This window comes from Hibiscus syriacus, unplaced genomic scaffold (genome assembly GCF_006381635.1).
Source record: "Hibiscus syriacus cultivar Baekdansim isolate YM2019G1 unplaced genomic scaffold, ASM638163v2 tig00020138_pilon, whole genome shotgun sequence".
Lineage (NCBI taxonomy): Eukaryota > Viridiplantae > Streptophyta > Magnoliopsida > Malvales > Malvaceae > Hibiscus > Hibiscus syriacus.
In genome coordinates this window covers 486,264-507,797 of record NW_024062483.1, presented here as the reverse complement: position 1 = coordinate 507,797, position 21,534 = coordinate 486,264, and the positions used below count along the sequence as shown (strand labels likewise).

At 33.0% G+C, this 21,534-nt stretch overlaps 1 protein-coding gene across 1 annotated transcript; it reads left to right on the top strand.

Moving 5' to 3' along the window:
- Positions 1-13,124: 13,124 nt before the first annotated feature.
- LOC120209775 (peroxidase P7-like) lies at positions 13,125-14,349 on the top strand. The gene is made up of 3 exons (XM_039208690.1): positions 13,125-13,358; positions 13,451-13,642; positions 13,734-14,349. The coding sequence occupies exons 1-3, from the start codon at positions 13,140-13,142 to the stop codon at positions 14,283-14,285; spliced, it is 963 nt and encodes a 320-aa protein (XP_039064621.1). The 5' UTR covers positions 13,125-13,139; the 3' UTR covers positions 14,286-14,349.
- Positions 14,350-21,534: the final 7,185 nt, after the last annotated feature.

Here is a 21,534-nt window from a genome sequence, read left to right as displayed (position 1 = left end):
AGGCATAAATTAGTCATATCTATAGAGTCTAAATGCACCATGTAAATGTTTCCTATTCTATGACAAACAAGCATAATCCGATTAGATGCAATGTCAATGACTTACAACCATTAGTTTCAAACATGACATTGAATCCCTTATCACAAAATTGACTAATGCTCAAAAGATTATGCTTTAATCCATTCACATATAAAACATTTCTAATTTGTATGGAAGAGGTATTACCTATTGTACCTATACCTTCGATGTAACCTTTTGAATTATCACCAAAAGTCATTTCTCCTCCATTTTTGGCGTTAAGCTCTATGAACCGGCTTTTGTATCCGGTCGTGTGTCTCGAGCATCCACTATCAAGGTACCATGAATTTGAATTTGTTTCCCGTGCCTTGTAGCAATGCTCCTTTTCCTACAAACATAGATTAATTTTTAATTTTTGGTACCCAAATTCTTTTGGGTCCATATTCATTATTTTCCAAAATCCTAGTCCCCTTAGGTATCCATTTGTGTAGGATATCCTTATCTTTAGTAGTAATGAGCTCTTTTGGAACCCATATACTTCTAACAATTTTTCCATTAGAGGTTCTTCGGGGACTCTATGATTGTAGTTTTTAAAACTTTTTCTAACAAAGTTGGATTTTGAATTTTCTCCATTTTCAAAACGTTTTGTTCCAATTTTATCAAAAGAGATCATCAATTTTCTTTTGATGATCATCATTGACCTTTGAAAGTAAATTTTGCAAATCGAAAATTTTCTTTTCAAACTCTTCTAGTTTGATTTGCAAATCTTTGATTTTACTTTCAAGATCGTTGTTGGTTTTGGATATGAGTTTATTTTCATTTTTTTAATTTTGAATCATCATTTTTATATTTAAAAAACAATTTCTCATAATCCGAAGCCAACCCATTATATTCCTTTAATAGCTCATCATAAGATAAATCATCAAAATCAGATGAGTTAGAGGTTACCTTAGAATCTTCCCCGAATGCCATCAAGCACAAGTTTGCTACTTCTTGTTCCTCTTCATCAGAACCTTCTTCATCGCTCCATGTAGCCACATGAGCCTTGTGCTTATTCTTTGATTGACCATTTCTCTTCAATTGTGGGCAATCATATTTGACATGCCCCGGTTTTTTGCATTCATAACAAATGATCGGGTCTTTCTCTTTTGGTTCATTTTTGAGGCCTTCATTTCGTTTTAATTTTCTTCCTCGGTAAGGTCTCATCATTTTTCTGAACCGTTTGGCAAACAATGCCATTTCCTCGTTATCGTCATCTACATCCGAATCACTCTCATCTTTTATGGATTTGAGAGAAACTCCAATGTTTTTCTTCTTCTCATTCTCCTTTGGTGTCTCTTCAATCTTATCGAGGTCCACCTCATCTTCAAGCATCATTTCATGAGTGAGGAGAGAACCGATTAGCTCTTCAAGAGTTAAGGACTTTAGGTTCTTAGCCTCGATGATTACCGTCTTCTTGGATTGCCATGATTTTGGAAGTGAGTAAAATAACTTCCTCACAAGCTTCTCGTTAGGAATGATCTCTCTATATGATTTGAGACCATTGAAAATAGTTGAGAATCTATCCGTCATAGCTTTGATATCTTCATTTGGTTTCATCCTGAAATTTTCATAGCTATGTGTTAGAAGACTAATTTTAGATTCTTTTACCTCATCGGTGCCTTCATGAGTGACTTGTAGTTTATCCCATATTTCTTTGGCGGTTGTACAAAATGAAACTCTTCCATATTCATCTGGTCCAAGAGCACAAAATATGATATGGATAGCTTTGGAGTTGAGCTGGAACATTCTTGTCTCTCCTCCACTCCACAATCTTGGATGCATGAGAGGTTTGATATATCCGTCTTCTACAACATTCCATGCTCCCATGTCACTGGCTTGAATGAAATACATCATCCTATTCTTCCAATAGGCATAGTTAGCTCCATTGAAGAAAAAAGGCTTGTTGACGGGAATCGAATCGAGACCAGAGTCGACGTTTGAAGTGGAGGCCATTGATGACTTTAATTATCGATGTAACTCTTCCCGGATCTACTCAAGAGGTGGTTAAACCTTCAAATGAGTCAAGTTCTAATACCAATTGTTGATTTAATCGATCTATGAATATGGCCAAGAGAGGGTGAATTGGCAAATAAAAATTCCGGTGGAAGCTTGTGCAGAAAATTGAAAGTAATTGCGCAGCGATTTAGAATGGTTCGACTTTCTCAACCAAAGTCTACATCCACTACCTTAGCTATCCACACTAAGGATTTTCCACAAATTCACTAATTTGTCTTTCTTTTGAGGACAAAGAGTAACCTTACAAATCCCTCAAGAATTATACCCCAAATTCTTAAGAACACTCTCTCCAAAAGAGAACAATACAAATTTTGCAAATTTACAAGAAAATCCTCACAAGGCAAGATGTTTGCACAATTCTAGAACAAAGAAAGAACACTTAAGAATAATACTGTAACCCCTTCAAACCGATAAGGGTAATCATATCCGATCCGAGGTGTCACATTTGGGCCACCGGAGCGACCCACTATAAAAATAGCGGAAAATTTAAAACTTTTATTGAAACGTGTAACTTATAAAATCAGTTGTCACTATTTAAAAATAAAACAGATTTCCAGAGTCGTATATAAATCAAAATACAATTACATGCCCCCTAATCACATGTACTGTACTATGTAACAACGCCGGTAGAACTCCCTTACTGGAGCTGATAGATGCACTGGTACAATTCTTTTAACCTGAAAAGGTGAGTAATAGAGTGAGCTTTGGAAAGCTCAGTAATACAGAACTACCAGATGATGCTGATGAACGTGCAGATACAGATAAATATATATTTCCTTATTGGTTCAGATATTTACAGATCTTTATGTTGAGCGGAGGTCCATTGATATCGCATGTAGTAACAAATAGTATTCATTTCAGATGAAAATATTTTGGATGTCTAGGTTCAGGAGATCAGAACAGGTTTTCTAGTGTGTTCCCAAAAATCATGTAACTTTTCAGATCTTTTTAAAATATATATATATATATATATATATATATATATACCCCCATCCGTCAAGTCCAAAATGTGTAGGTTCCCCAGAACCATACACCCACCATCAAGTCCAGTAAGCCCTGAGCACACAGCCGAGGAACCTCCAGGTATACTTCCTCCAACATTACCCCTCCAAATAAAACATGTTTCATCCGTAAACGGATATATCAAAAATCAAAACATAATCCAGGTCAAATATCAGATCAAAATCCAGGTCAAGTATCAGATCAAAATTCAGGTCAAGTATTCGATCAGAATCCAGGTCAAGTATCTGATCAGAATCCAGGTCAGGTATTATAATAGAAATCAAATCGAAAATCAGGTAAAATATCCAGGTGATTAGGAAACACACCAGAGTTTACAAAAATTATTCAGAGGTACTGGATAATCTTAGCAGGTAGAGAAACATAAATCTTCAGTATACCGATAGGATATCGAAATTTAGCATCATTATAGGAAGAGTTCAATAACTAACAAAATCATCAGTTATTGAGAATATGAATTGGCTGATAAGGAATAAATGAAGATTAGGACGTTTACAGTCTATATCGATTGATTTCATTTATCAAACAACTTCAGATGAATATCTACCAGAATTAATGCTTATCGACTGGTCAATTCATTGTCATTGCAGGGTATTTACATTTTCATACCACAAATTCTAGTCCATATATAATCCTCGGAATCATCGCAGAATAAATCTTCCAATGTCATTATTTCATGTTCACGCTTCCACTATATCATGAAATGCTGACGTGCTTGATTTGTAGTTCAAGATCCATAAGAACATTACATCATGTATGTTCATTAACGTTTCCAGACTCATCCAAATCACTACTTAATCCTTAGTCCTTGAGGTTACTTAGTTCATTTAGCATTCAAGCCCATTTCAGATATTTCGGGGTTTTCCAAGGTAATTCAAACGTTTTTGAATTTTGGATACATATTGTACTTCCGTTCAATTCAATTTGGTCTTCGTGGTTGATTTGTCTAACAAATATCAAATTCTTACTGTTGAATGCGATCTAGAGTTGAGCTGAGCTGAATACTTCCAAAATTATCATCGAGCCAAACTTAAGAATACAAACACGCATTCAAGTGACATCTATGTCGTTCAGGTACTGATATAACACTAGCATTGGTTGCTCGGCTTAATATGTGATCTGTAACTTTTAAGAGTAGTACCACATCCATGTTTATTTGGGTTCCTTAATTAATCCAAGACATTTCCTTAATATAGGCCATAAGGGTATTTTGGTCATTTTGGTGTTCAGTTTATTCCAATCATTACAGAGCTTAAGGATATACAATCATTTCTGATCTTGGTGATATTCTTGGGTCATTTCCATTACATGGGTATTTTTGGTCATTTTATAGATTCAGTGCACTCTAATCCTTTCCTTCCGTCTGATCTTACTATTAATTTCAATCTTATCATTTATTTCAATCATTTCGAACAATTCTGACAGCAGAATACCCCCGATAAATTACTCTTCAAGTATTTATTCATTATTCGAATATTTTCAGGTCAAGTGTCTTCTCAGACTTTACAAACGGAATATCAGGAATTTTCCTGCACTAAGTCAGGATCTTAATAATTAAATCCGTACTTAATCAAGTTAAGTACGAATCCTCTAAATATTTTCTCATTCAGAATCATCTCATACTATTCTGCCTCTTAAGGGTATTTCTGTAATTTCTTAACCAGATAATTTCGATATTAGCTCTTAACGAAAATAATATAATTTAGAGATCCTATGATTAATTTCTTTCTTGAACACTCTCTAATCTTGAAACGGTTCTCTTAACAGACTTCCAGTATCTTTCACAAACTCTCCTAGGATTAAAACCGGTTATCCATAATTTCCAAATAAAACTAACATTTCTTATGCACATCAATATTTTTATCAGATCAATATGTCTGTAAAATCCTCTTATCTAACTCCCATATTCAAATCTTGTCTTTTTATAACATAAGGGTATTTTCATAATTTTACCCTACCTGGAGTATTCTCATAATTTCTCATCCAAGTATCTTTAACATTTTACCTTTGATGAAATAAATTATAAGTTGCAGATACAGGGCTGATTTCTTTATCACTAATCACAAACTTGTAATTTAATCTAACAATTCCTCAATCTCTTATATTAGTCATTCGATACGTAATCAGTTACAAAATTTCTACCACATCATATCGAGTGTATAAATTATTCAACTCCACCAAAGTGACCAACATTATCTTGTTCATGCATTTATCAATATCAACATGTTCCATAAAGCATAAAGAGGTAGTAAAGTATTACCTCGATTTTCGCGTAATACTGATTGACCATAAAATTCCATTCGAAAGCCTTTGATCTTTAATTCAACTTCCAATAATTCCTCAGATACATATCAACATAAATTATATCAGAAACGAAGCTTAATTGCGATAAACATATCGAATCGGGTGATAAATCAGTGAAAGAAAGCTTACCGGGTTCGAATTTGGCGAAACGGACTTCGGATTCTGATTCAGGACGTCGAAAGCATAAAATATGACTTTTCAAAAATTTGGAATTTTCGGTCAAAATCAAAGTCAACGGGTTTGACTGGCAATTTCGAGGTCTTTGGGTTTGAATTTTGAAAAACGGACAGCGGAATCGGATTTGGAACATCAAAAAATGTCAGGATATGTATACTCGGTCAAAGTCAAAGGTCGTTTAATGCTCTGTCAAAGCTAGTCAAAGTTTTGGTCAACGGTCAACGGGTCGGGTCATCGGATCGGGTCAGGTCAACGGGTCGGGTTGTGACGGGTCAAAACAGTTCTAAAACCGATCAAACCGGTCACTTTTTCCTTCCCCACGCGGAGTGGCGGCGCGTGAACAGTGCAAAATTCCTGAAAAATTTCCTAAAAATTATTTTGAGCGATTTCGAGATACTTACAAAGCTCGGTTCACAATTTTGAACGGCGGAGAGCTCGATTTCAATGAATCGAAAACTTTGATCTCCTCACGCGCCGCCGCCGACGGATACCAAAGATGACACCGGCAAACTCGGAACGATGCAAAGAACCCGATGGTGCGGGAGGTGTCGTAAACGGATCATCGGATTGTCGTGAATCGTCGAAAAACCAATTAAAATCGAGTTATTACCGACGATACTTCCGAGTGAAATTAACGACGAACGGCGACGATTCACGACAAAAGGTTTGAGGGGTTTTGTTCCTCGCTTGACAACGAACACGATGGTGGTTTCGGCTTGTCGATTGGAGGTCGGACGGTGAGTAGATCGGAGTTCAAAGAGGGGTTGATGAAGAGGAAAATCTGGAAAAAAATTTCAGAAACATACGGGAATAGGGTATATATCATCTCATAAATAAAAATGGTTAAACCAAGAGTTTAGCCACTGAACTTCTTGCACTTCTTAAAACGGTCTGTCAACTTTGAAATCTTATAATTTAACCCACTGTTTCTTTCAAAATACCAATTAAATCCGCCACTTGATAATTTCTTAATATTTAGCCTCTAAATTGGGGTGTTACAAATACAATTGAGCACAATAAGTGTTCTTGAAAGAAAAAATGAATATTGAATGAAAGAGGCTTGAAAATGCTCAAACTTGAGGTTTGATGCTTTCTCTTTGATTCTCTCTTTATTCTTATTGATACTTGTTTCTTGTTGTTGATCAATGGCTTCTAAGCTTGTTTAAATACACCTTTAAATGATTCTGAATGTTGGGGATGATTAGTGGAGTCAATAGAGCCGTTTTAGTGTGAAATCAATTAATAAAACAGCTTGGAGCATGGGGGGAATCGGTTCCCTAAGTGTAAAATTCAAATATTTCGACCGTTCCCTCCGAGCATTCTATTTTTCTCGGAGCCAAACCATTCAGGGGGGAATCGGTTCCCTCTGGACATTCTGAAATTTTTCGCTTTAAAATGGTTCGAAATACTTTGTAAAATTATTTTGAAATAATTTTAAGATTAAAATTTAATTTTACACTTGAGTAAGGATTAAAAATGACTTTTGAAAGATTTGGAGTAATATTTTGATATTCGAATAATTATATCGAATATACTTAGAAAATCTTTTTGGAAAAATCTTAAAATTCATTTTTCTTAATTTGTTATATCGAAATATCAAAATGTTTTCAACATATTCCTTGAAAGAATAGGGAGCGGACACATTTTCTGAAGATTTTTCAAGTTTCACTTGTCTTGAAGTTACAGTGGAACATATTTCCCATGTAAAAACTGGTTGCCTTGGTACAATAGTGGACAAAGAGGGACAGCTGTAGACACTCATTTTTTCCGGGATTTTTATTATTTTTATTTTTATTTTTATTTTTATAATTATTAAATATGAAATATTAATTTAATTTGTTATTTTGTAGGCTATTACAAATACCCAATTTTGGTCTAAATCCCAAACTATGTTACAAGACCTATTATTCCCTGACCCAAACCAGCTGGAGGCCCAAAATAATTACATGCAATCCCAAATCAAAGTGCTCAGTTGGAAGCCCATCTCCAGCCCAACGATTCAACAGCTTCTTTCCATCCAGTAGGCCACACAAGCAAACCCCATGCCACATCAAGCCAACAACCGAGCTACAGTTGTCCTAACTGCCTTGACAGCTTACATTCCATCACCAATGGTCATGAGCTTGGTCACGAGAAAAAGAACGGATTGCCCCTTGCTTATCTCCTGGAAGAAAAATGGTTATGGGAGGGGGGATCGATCTTGTAAAAAAGGGGAGTAGAGAACATTTAACAAAAACGGGTAGGGGGAAGGATCATGGAGTAAAAATCGGAGGAAAAAACGAGAGGCCATTTTTTAGGGGACAACATTTCTCATCAAGAAAAACGGGAGAAAACTGAAAATGGAGGGGTTTTTTCTTCTTCTTTTCTTAGGTTAGAAATGAAAAAAATAATGTAAACAGTGAATTTGTTTCCCCTGTATTCGAATCAAGCAGTGTAAAAACAGGGGCTTCTTTCCCCATTTTCGTAAGGAAGCAATATCAACATTGAAGCAAGTGTTTTTCTTTTCCATTATTTTATGTTTTCTTGATCTTATTTTCTGTAGCAAACAGAGAAAAAAGGGCTTTCATTTGAGCATTTGAAAGGTTCTGCATTTTTTGTTTTTATTTTTGGTTTTGATGCATGTTAGCTTCGCAGCAAACAAACATAAAAAGGAGTTTTTTTACCTGAAGCGTTTGGATCTCCTTTTAGAGATCTATGTTGCTCAGGTGAGGTTACCGTCACCAAGGATTGACAATTTCTATGCAAAGATCCTCTTCAATCTCTTCCCTGTTGCGTGGGGTTCTGTCAAAGAAGAGAAAAAGGGGGAAATACTGGAAAAATCGAAAAAACCATAGGGGGAAGATACAAACACGAAAACCTTACATTTGAGAGAAATCTTTCTTTTTTTATTCCTAATTGGAGCTTGCAAGACTTCGAATCAAAGATATTTCTGAAACCTTTTTTGATTCATGGGTTGTTTGAAGGGTAGAGGATATATTTTGGGGGTTCACATGTTCATTTTCTTTTTTTTGGGAGTAAAACAAGTTCAATAGATGAGATTTTTGGGGTAATCAATTCGAGGTGGGTTGCCTAGGGATTGTTGGCCCTCATTGGAGCCCTTAGCATTCATGGTCACGGTGGTCGTATGGTTTGAAGATAGGTTTTTAATCGAGGAAGTAGAAGAAGAAGAGAGTTGTGGTGCTGTGAGAGAGGGAGAGGGTTGAGATAAGAGGGATTTAGTTGAAGGTGAAACGAGGGGCTAGGGTTCAGATTTGTCAACTAAAATATTATATATATTAGCACATTAAAACGGTGTCGTCTGGGTGTTTACGGTAACCCGGTTGCATATGGCTTATTTGGGCTAGAGGTCACTGTACCAATTATGTAATTTACTCTAAATTATTAACACGGGATTAAAATATAAATTTATTAATATTTAGGGACTAAATGCATAATTTAAACCTAATATATATATATATATACACATATAATAGTGACTGAAATACAAATTAATAAAAATTAAAAACCAAATTAAAATATGTTAAAACATGTTTTTCAGTGATTAAATCGAATAATTACAAAAGTTACAAGAACCTCAAATGAGAATTTCCCACTCCCATATTTGCACCGACACTCCCTCCCAAAATGACACCGTTCGAAGAGGGGTTTATATAGACCCTAAACCGATCTAAAAGGCTTTAAGCTCATTTCTTCAAAATGATACTCTCTCTTAGAGAGAAAAGCTCTCGTCCATCTCTAGGATTCCCTCACAGGAGGGAATCCGGCAACCGTTGACCACCGTACGTCGGTACCGACACCCACCGTCATCCACCACTCACGTTGGCTGGATTTTACAAAGTTATATCAAAATAAAGCTCTTTTTTTTCCTAAACCTAGATATGCCCTTATTTTCTACCAAAAACGATCCTATAGCAATAGATCTACAAATATTTACCTTCGAAAATGGCTTCTCCGGTGACGCTGTTTGCTTCTGTTAATGGCCGAAACTTCAAGGATAAGACTCTTTTCTCTCTTCTCTTTATTTTGTTAGCTTGGTTGATGTGTATTGGGTACTGCTTTGGCTTGCTTGCTTCGTTGTTTGGTTCTCTTGCTCTCGTTTCCTAATTCTCTTGCAGGTTTGTCCTATTTATAGGGTTCTTTGGTGCACCCTTTTATCCAGTTAAACAAACGAACCCCGGTGAGTCACCGGAGCTATGGTGGTGACTCACCCTAGGGGTAGTGATATGTACTGTGGAGAGTCTGGGTACATTAAATGCACCTAGATATTGCGAATCCGGCAATGATATGACACCCTTGTGGCATGCACTGGTTGGAGAGTTCGTCGGCGGAGGCATCATTATCTCTATGGCGGTGCCAGAATAGCCCTAGGGTTACAATGAGTACCCTAGGGTTTTGCTGGTTGCACTGGTGACCATCGATTTGCTTCCTGGATTGGATGGCTAGGATCTGTGCGGTGTTGGAACCTTGCGTAGAAACCCTAACAGCGTTTGAGGTTTTCTTATTAGGTATGCTAGGATTGTTAGGCCTGGACGGTTTTGGGCTGTTCGGGTCTATATCTGTTGGGTCTTGGTTAAAATTGGGCTTCGGGGTTTTGCTTGTAATTAGCCTTTGGGTTGTAATTATTTTCCATTTGGCCCTGTAATAAAATTATTATAATTTAATAGAAATAAAACTAATAATATGATAATGTTATAATAATAATATATAAATAAATAAAGACTTGGACGAAAATGACTGTCGACATATGTTGATATATGTATGAGTATGGAAATGATTAATTTACAAATCACATGACATTATAATATGTATGATATCCTCACGTGCATAACTCAACTCATAATTACATAATTGGATTAAGGGTAATACCCTTTTAATTTAAAATTGTTTTGAGTGACTTGTCTTAACTTATTAGAGAGCTTCTTTAGACGATTTAAATTAAAAGTGTATCCCATGAGTGACACCTAAAAAATTGATTCTTCATTTAAAATTTGTGAACGAAATGTTCATTTATTTAAATTTTTTGAGAAAAAGATTGTTAGACCTTATCTAAGATCTGATCTCAATGTGTTTAAATAATCGAATATTCTTCATCTTTCTAAAAAGGCTTGGTAATTTTAATTTAATCTATTTTTGTACATTTGAATATTATAATGGTATTTTAATATTTCTTTATTTCGATTGGAGTAATAGCTGATTGCCTCAAGGTTTGAGTGTTTTGTTTCTTCTCGATTGGAAATAATTAAATATTATTATATTTCATTTTAAAATTCATACTTTGTTGTTTTATGGGATAAAAAATTAAATTAAGTTCGAATTTGTAAATTTCATTGTAAATACATTAATTAATCGAGTAGGTACTGATTTAGGGCGTTGTAGGGTGCTAATACTTCCCCACGCGTAACCAATTCCCGAACTCATTTTATGGTACACATATTGTAAATTTGTCGTTTTAATTAAAATTAATATTTCTATTAAAATGACAAAATGTTTTGGGTGCCCAATCACACCTTAATCAAATATTGGTGGCGAGTCCTCGAACCATACGTTTTCTATTTCAAAGGGAATCCTAAATTTTTCAAAACGAGAGATTTTTTTTAAATCATTTTACTTTTTAATTAAAAATTAATCAAGAAATAAATAAATTAAAAAATACGTGGTTTTAAAAACTCACTTTTAAGAAAAAATCATTTCGACAACCCTTTTACATTATTTTTGAAATTACTATTTATTAGAATTATTTTTATTAAGTTAAAGAAGTGATTATAAAATAGTATTTATTCTAAAAATACTTTGATGAATTAAATTAATTCTAGTGAAAACTTTTACTAAAAAAACCCAATTAGAAAGAGCTTGATTTATCTCACTCGACCCATTAATATTTGATAACTTTTGATAAAGAAAATATTTTTTTTTCATGCATTATGAGTAGGGGGAGGATCTAGCTTGTATAAAAGAATTTTCTGTATTCATATTAACACTACATTTCTTCGTATTAAGTCACATCTCTTCCTGTTAACATTATATTTATTGATATTTACATCCTATCAATGTTAATTTAAATGTATTCTTTAGCTAATTAACAAAATTTACACTTAATATTTTTAAATACAATTATTATTATATTTATATATATAATATAATTACAAAAGATTATTACTATATAGGCCACCAGTTATAAAATTATACAACACTTTTGATATAAACTATAAGTAATATTAAATAAGTAACTTTTGGGGAAAGAAATACTTTTGAAAAGTAATTTTCAACTCAAACATACAAGCTAAAAATTTCTAATTTTTGTGTTCAAAAGTGTTTCTTGGACTTAAAAATATAATTTTAACATTCATTTGTTACGTTGTGGTGTGTTTATTATATAATTTATAAATTTATATTTTTTTTATCAAAACAATTATATAATTATTTATATGGCTAAAAAGTTCAATATATAATGTTCTCTTTTTAGATAAAAATATTTCGAAATTTTGATATATTTTATGAAACGTGTACAACCATTATAAATTTATTTATCTTTTAATAAAAACATTTAAATTTTTTTATCATTATTTAAATTGATGTATTTCATATATTATAATACTAAAAAAATATAAATATATATTTTTTAAATTTATAATATAAGGTCTAAAATGATCATTTATATTTTTAGAAATCGTTTTAAATGATAATACTCAAATTTTAAGTCAAATAATTTAAAATTATTTTTAAATCACACTTTTCTAGAATCAATGTTTGACTACAGTAAGTCGATTCATGATATTCGAGTAAAAAATCTAAAATCAACCCAAGATGTAGAAGCAATGACACCGCTAAACATTGTAGTGAAGATGAAGAAAACACCATCATCACCGGGGATGGATCAGAGTAGTAGGCGGACACAATCGATTCTTAAAAGTTTGAAATTCTTATATATTTTTTAAATATTTTTTGTACTTTTGATAAAAAAATTATTTTTGTTTCTAAAATTTTATAAGTTTATTATCCCTAAAATCTTTGTAAATTTATTATTTTAACATAAAATTTTGTGTTCATCCCTGTCTATCATCGGGAAAAAACAAAGAATCCAACCAGTGCCAAATGGAATATCAAGGGCAATGATTGTGCTCCCGTATTTATTTATATAATGGTCAACTCATACTTTGTATTCCCTTGATTTAATTTGTTCATAGATAATGAGAGAAAAATGGAATTGGATGAATTCCAATTAAATGTGATAATTGAAAACCTCAAAGTCAATTTGTTTAGAAAAGAATTGGATCAAGTTGCCCCGCCATTCCTGAAAAAACTCAGTGATTCAAAGGATTAGCTCAAAGTCAATCTGCTTTGATTAGTGCTTTTAGACTTTTGTTCCTTTGTTCATGCAAATCTCTTGCATGCATGCATGCATGCTTTTTCTCTTTCTGCTGCAAAGTAAACGCTTTTCGAACCGCGTTTAGCAGCAAAGTTTGAAGTTTTAGGCACGTTATGCTCCCTATATAAACACACTTTTTCAATCCAGGGATTATCCACACCTTTCAATTGGGCAGCCTTTTTGGTTTCTTTCTCTAATGGCCTCAATAATCTCCACTGTCACACTATCCTCTCTTCTACTCATTGTTCTGCTTTCCAGTTCTGCTACCAATGCTCAGCTTTCGGCCAACTTCTATGCAACCTCTTGCCCCAACCTTCAAACCATCGTCCTCAACTCGATGCAACAGGCCGTCGGTAGAGAGAGGCGGATTGGCGCCTCGATTCTCCGTTTGTTTTTCCACGACTGCTTCGTTAACGTAACCCTCTTTGCCTACTGAGTTCGGAAACATCGACTTATACATGTATACATTGTTAACTGTTCTATTCTGTATGTGTTATGTTAATGCAGGGTTGTGATGCATCGATACTGCTGGATGATACGGCGACGATCACGGGCGAAAAGAATGCGGCAGCGAACCGAAACTCCGCTCGAGGTTTCGAAGTGATCGACACCATAAAGTCTAATGTGGAGACTGCTTGCCGTGCCACTGTTTCTTGTGCAGATATACTAGCACTTGCTGCTAGAGACGGTGTAGTACTGGTTAGTGTGGATAAAACCTTCCCTTGCTGCTTACAATGCATCAAATATGAACTAATTACATACTGCTGTTTATTATATTGTATCATGGCAGCTTGGAGGACCATCATGGCAAGTAGCATTGGGACGTAGAGATGCAAGGACAGCAAGCCAAAGCGCAGCCAACAGCCAGATCCCATCACCGTTCGCCAACCTTCCCGCTCTAATCTCTTCCTTCGCCGCCAAGGGTCTAAACGCGCGAGACTTAACCGCCTTATCCGGTGGCCACACAATAGGCCTAGCTAGGTGCGCCACGTTCCGCAATCGCATTTACAACGACACCAACATCGACCCAAATTTCGCGGCCACTAGACGTGCTAGATGCCCTGCTACTGGTGGTGACAACAACTTGGCTCCTCTTGATTCAGTACCGTCACCCAGGTTCGACAACAACTACTACCGTGACCTGGTGGCTCAAAGAGGGCTGCTTCACTCGGACCAGGAGCTGTTCAACGGTGGATCGCAGGACGCGCTTGCTCAAACCTACAGCAACAACCAGGCTACATTCTTGGCTGATTTTGCAGCTGCAATGGTGAGGATGGGAAACATTAGTCCCCTGACAGGAACAAGTGGGGAGATCAGAAGGAACTGCAGGGTGGTTAACTGATCATCTTCTTAAATATCCCATTAATGGTGATTTCAATAAGTTTGAATTGAGGTTTATGTTTTCATTGCCTTTGGATTTCCTTTTCATGGATTCTATAACGTAATCTTACTGTTTTAAAATTACTTTTTCATCTATTGTATCGTGATATTACAAATATATGATGTGTCCCAATGAACGCTGCTACGTGTAGGTAACAAATATTGAGAGAGAAAAAACATAAATCTAAAAATAGCTTTTATATATATACATAAAAAATAATCCTTAAAATATTCTAAAAGTATCTTAAAATTATTAAAAATAACTTTTAATTAAAAAAATTAGAAATATCTAAATTTCAGAATTTATTTAGTCAAGTTATACTTTTTTTTTGAAAATGTTTTTATGGTTTTTTTATATAAAAAGTCAGATCTTGTACAAAAGCATTAAAATTTATAAAAAAATTAGAAAATTATTGAAAAATATGAGCTTTTCCCATAATTTTCTATATTTTAAAAATCAAGAACTTTTTTTTAATAATTTTATTATTTAGCAAAAAAATTAAACATAGCTATAGAAAAATTAAAACTTTAAAAATACATTCAAAATTATTTTAAAATCTTTATAAAATCATTTTTAATCATTTTAAATTGATATTATATTTTTATAAAAATATTTTATTACATTTTCGGTTTTGCCTCTTTTCTACCATTCTTTAGTCTTAAATTAAGTTATCGTCCCTTAAATATTTTCATATAAGCTTCATTTTTATAATATAAGATAAAATATATAAAATGTCATAAATTTCAAAAACTATATAAAAATAGAATTATTTAAAAATTATAATAGTTATTTTAAAATGCAAAATAATTATTTAAAAACCATAACTATTATAAAATTGTAAAAAATAATTATTTAAAAATCATAAATATTATAAAATTGTAAAAAATTATAAAATATACAATATATACATACACTCACATGTATACATGAACTCCCTCCGGGAAATTCTGTTCTGAGGCGGTTAAAATACGGCTAAAAAATGGCGTGACTGATTAAATAAGTGACATGTTAAAATCGATACCAGAAATATTATATGATTTCACCGAAAATATTATTTGTGTTGGTAATAATAATGGTAATAACTGGGAATGTTATAGTCGTATGTAAAATGCACCAAAAAAATATTGACAATAACATAAACAATGAATTACTGGAAAAACATAATAACATATTACGTAGCGTTTATGTAACGTAATAAGTAGCGCATTTTTAAAGCTGATGGGACCTTAGAAATCTGACGATAACAAAATAGGTTAATTACTTAATTTGTTAACAATTTTATCAACATATTAGTAATGCTTAAAATGTTACCAAAGTTTAAGTTGATGCGGCCTTAGAAATCCGACGATAACATAACCAAATAATTATTGGAAACATTATCAAGCATAATAACATATTAGGTAGCGCTTATGTAATGTCATAGGTAGCGCCTTTTTAAAGCTGATGGGATCTTAGTAATCCGACAATAAAAAAATAGGTTAATTACTTAATTTGTTATCAATATTATCAACATATTAGGAAACGCCTAAATTTTACCTAAGTTTAACCTGATGGAGCCTTAAAAATCCGATGATAACATAACCTGTTAATTACTGGAAACATTATCAATCATAATAACATATTAGGTAGCGCTTATGTAACGAAATAGGTAACGTCTTTTTAAAGCTGATGGGACCTTAGAAATCCGACGATAACAAAATATGTTAATTACTTAATTTGTTATCAGTATTATCAACATATTAGGTAACGCCTAAAATGTTACCAAAAATTAATTTTATGGAACCTTATAAATCCGACGATAACATATCTGGTTAATTACAGGAAACATTATAATAACATATTAGGTAGCGCTTATGTAACGTAATAGGTAGCGACTTTTTAAAACTGATGGGGCCTTAAAAATCCGACGATAACAAAATAGGTTAATTACATAATTTGTTATCAGTATTATCAACATATTAGGTAATGCCTAAAATGTTGCCAAAGCTTAAGCTGAAGGAGCTTTACAAATCCGACGATAGCATAACCGATTAATTATTGGAAACATTATCAAGCATAATAACATATTAGGCAGAGCTTATGTAGCGTAATAGGTAATGCCTTTTAAGAAATCTGACGATAACAAAATAGGTTAATTACATAATTTGTTATCAGTATTATCAACATATTAGGTAATGCCTAAAATGTTGCCAAAGCTTAAGCTAAAGGAGCCTTACAAATCCGAAGAAAGCATAACCGATTAACTATTGGAAACATTATCAAGCATAATAACATATTAGGCAGAGCTTATGTAACGTAATAGGTAACGCCTTTTAAAAGTTGATGGGGCTGTAGAAATCCGACGATAACAAAATAGGTTAATTACTTAATTTGTTATTAGTATTATCAACATATTATGTAACGCCTAAAATGTTATCAAAGTTTAAGCTGATGGAGCTTTAGAAATCCAACGATAACATAACCGATTAATTACTTAAAACATTATCAAGCATAATAACATATTAGGTACCACTTATGTAATGTAATAGGTAGTGCCTTTTTAAAGTTGATGGGGCCTTAGAAATCTGACGATAACAAAATAAATTAATTACTTAATTTCTAATCAGTATTATCAACATATAAGGTAACACCTAAAATGTTACCAAAGTTTAAGCTGATGGAGCCTTAGAAATCCGACAATAACATAACCGGTTAATTACTGGAAACATTATCAAACATAATAACATATTAGGTAGTGTTTATGTAACGTAATAGGTAGCACCTTTTTAAAGATGACAGGGCCTTAGAAATCCGCCGATAACAAAATAGATTAATTACTTAATTTTTCATTAGTATTAACAAATTAGGTAATGCCTAAAATGTTACCAAAGTTTAAGCTGACGGAGCCTTAGAAATCCGACGATAACATAACCGGTTAATTACTGGAAACATTATCAAGCATAATAACATATTAGGTAGCGCTTATGTAACAAAATAAGTAGCACTTTTTTAAAGCTAATGGTACCTTAGAAATTCGACGATAACAAATATGTTAATTATTTAATTTGTTATCAGTATTATCAACATATTAGGTATTGCCTAAAATGTTACCAAAAATTAATGTTATGGAGCCTTATAAACCCGACGATAACATAACTGGTTAATTACTGTAAACATTATCAAGCATAATAACATATTAGGTAGCGCTTATGTAACGTAATAGTTAACGTCTTTTTAAAGCTGATTGGGCCTTAGAAATTCGACGATAACAAAATAGGTTTATTACATATTTGTTATCAGTATTATCAACATATTAGGTAACGCCTAAAATGTTACCAAAGTTTAAGCTGAAGGAGCCTTACAAATCCGACGATAGCATAACCGGTTAATTACTGGAAACATTATCAAGTATAATAACATATTAGGTAGAGCTTATGTAACGCAATAGGTAACGCCTTTTTAAAGCTGATGGGGCCTTAGAAATCTAACGATAACAAAATAGCTTAATTACTTAATTTGGTTATCAGTACTATCAACATATTATGTAACGCCTAAATGTTACCAAAGTTTTAGCTGATGGAGCCGTAGAAATCTGATGATAATATAACCGATTAATTACTCGAAACATTATCAAGCATAATAACATATTAGGTAGTGCTTATGTAATGTAATAGGTAGTGCATTTTCAAAGCTGATAGGGCCTTAGAAATCCGACGATAACAAAATAGATTAATTACTTAATTTGTTATCAGTATTATCAACATATTAGGTAACACCAAAAATGTTACCAAAGTTTAAGCTGATGGAGCCTTAGAAATCAGACGATAAAATAACCGGTTAATTACTGGAAACATTATCAAGCATAATAACATATTGGGTAGCGCTTATGTAACGTAATAGGTAGCATATTTTTAAAGCTGATGGGGCCTTAAAAATATGACGACAACAAAATAGGTTAATTACTTTATTTTTTATCAGTATCTTCAACATATAAGGTAATGCCTAAAATTATACCAAAGTTTAAGCTGATGGAGCCTTAGAAATATGACAATAACATAACTGGTTAATTACTGGAAACACTATCTAGAATAATAACATATTAGGTAGCTCTTATGTATCGTAATAGGTAGTGCCTTTTTAAAGCTGATGGGGCATTAGAAATCCAACGATAACAAAATAGGTTAATTACAATTTGTTATCAATATTATCAACATATTAGGTAACGCCTAAAACGTTACCAAAGTTTAAGCTAATTGAGCCTTAGAAATCCGACGATAACATAACCGATTAATTACTTTATTTGTTATCAACCTTTATCAACATATTAATATGTACACTATTTGCGCATATTATCATGATACCGATTGACTTTTACCATTTTCATTGGAAATAACCTATTGCTTTAAAGCAATAGGTTTCGAAATTATAAGTATAGAATATATATATATGTGTGTGTGTGTGTGTATTGATACATTTTGCATGCAAATTGTTTGAGTCTTTATGTGGAATTAAAGTATCGAGACAGATATAACAAAGTATTGATACGATGTGTTTACGCTATTATCATTATACCGATATACTTTTACCGTATACATTATAAATTTACCTATTACTTCTACAATGCTATTTAGATATGGGTTATCAGAATGTTGGATTTACACATAAAGACATCTACAATGCACTTCAAAGAGGTAAAAAAAAAGGAAATTGTCAATGGGGATGTCAATGCACTAATTGTTTACTTCAAACCGGTACTTGGAGTATCAATACTTGGAATTTCTAAACCTATTACTTTAAAGTAATAGGTAAATTAACAATGTAAACGAATAAGTCAATTTATTCTCAGAATCTCTCCATGTTTTATGCAACTACGAGCCCTTTCCATATGTTCCCTTGTATCATGTACTTGAACCTTGCCAAACAGTCTGTAGAATAGAGCCTCCCGCAAGTCGTGGCCAGAATCAGTTCTATAGTTAGATTATTCAAGTTAATCATGTTGACTGCATAGCCAATAAAACCCCCTGTAGCCAATAAAACACCCTTGTAGGGTCCAAATGGTAAGCTAGGAATTGGTAAGATAAGTTTCCTTTGAGGGTTTAGGGACTCAACCCCTCTCAGGTAAAGACTGTATGATTGAACATTACATAGAATAGTTGTATTCAGTTCTTGAAGAATTCCTCTTCATTGTATATAAGAATAGTTGTAATGATCTCCATTCACATTTCCAAACCAATAAGTATCATGCATGCAATACCCTATATCCTCAAGGCAGACAACAAGAAATCTACCACTTAAAGATTTACCAAGAGTGGTAGCTTTTGCTCTGCATGAAGACCGAACCTAGAATCAACTTCACCATTATGCCCATACTGCTCAAGAGAACCTGCTGAATGAAGGGATTTGCACACAACCATAAGCATTTTATGGAAAACCCTAAGTATGGGTTCCCCCAGACATCTCTGTTGTAGGATTTTAGCGGAGTACTTAGAATTTCCCATAAAATGCTTGTAGTTATGTGAAAATCCTATCATTCGTAGGTTATCTTGAGCATTATAAGCATAATGGCGAATTTGATTCTAGGTTCGGTCTTCATGCAGAGTAGAAGCTACCGCTCTTGCTAAATCTTTAAGTGGCAGATTTCTTGTTGTCTGCCTCGAGGATATAGGGTACTGCATGCATGATACTTATTGGTTTGGAAAATTTAACGGAGATCATTACAATTATTCTTATATTCATTGAAAAACAATTCTTCAAGAACTAAATACAAGTATTCTATGTAATGTTTAATCATGCAGTCCTTACCTGGGAAGGGTTGATTCCCTAAACCCTCAAAGAAGCTTATCTTACCAATTCCTAACTTACCATTTGGAGCCTACCCTTCGGGTTTTATTGGCTATACAGTCAACATGATTACCATCTTCCAGCATCCTTTGGCATTCAATCATACTGTGAAGATTTGAAATTTGTAATCAATTAAAAGTTCTTAAATACTTTAATCCAATTACCATTTCAACAACAATTACACAAATATATTGATACTTACTAGAAGTACATATATCCACCAGTGTTTGCTTTCAATTTTCATCAATGTTGATACTCTCGGACTCCATTTCAATGTCATCATCTTCGCACACAACGATTGCACTTTCTACCTATAATAGGTCTCAAATGCTTATTTATTTTGAAAACCTCAAACTCAGAAACATAACCCCTATTTCTAAATATTGCAATACTAAACAAAGTAGGGTTTCGACAACATACCTTTTGATTTGATTGCATCAACAAACAAACAACTATGCTTCCAAAAATGCCTTGCTACTATTTCACAATAACTAATATGCTTCTATCTCTAAAACTATAGTTGGCTTCTATCTATTTCTCTGGTTTAGGGTTTCCTTTGTAACCGATTATGTTATTTATATTTAATCGATACCATTACCTTTATCGAAGTGTCGATACTTTCGAGACATTTCGTTTTGTGTAAACCGGTAGCGCTTTACCGATTTTGTCATATTGAAAATGATTTTGTCAATTTTCAACCTATTATATTGTCATGTATCGATACATGTGTCTAAGGTATTGATACTTTATAGGCTCTATTATTGAAACTGGTTTTTTTCAAATTTCAATATGTTATATTTAATCGATTTTGTCAAATTTTAATCATTTTGTCAAATTTGTTACCTGTTTAAAAGTTTCGATACTTATATAGACATTATCGATACTTGTATTTATGCCTATTATCAATATATCGGTAGAAGTTGATCATGTAAATTGTAAATTTACCTATAACTTAAAAGTAATAGGTTTAAAAATTGTTGATAAGCATAGTGAACTAAAATTATTGATACCTACACAAAACAAATCGATGCTTGCTATAATCATTAAAATGGTAGACTTTTACCATTTACATTGTAAATTTACTTAAAACTTTTAAGTAATCAGTTTCAAAATTCCTCGTATCGATACTTTATACATGTTTATCGATAATTTTTTGCATGCAAATTGTTTGAGATACATACTGAATTAAAGTATCGATACTAGAATAATAAGTATATATACTTTATTTTTACACCTATTATCATTAAACTGGTAGATTTAACCCATTTACATTGTAAATTTATCTATTATTGTAAAGAAATAGGTTTAGAAATTCTAAGTATCGAAACTTTGTTGTCGATATTATAAAAATTGATACTTTAATGATGTGTATCTATACATTTGCACGGAG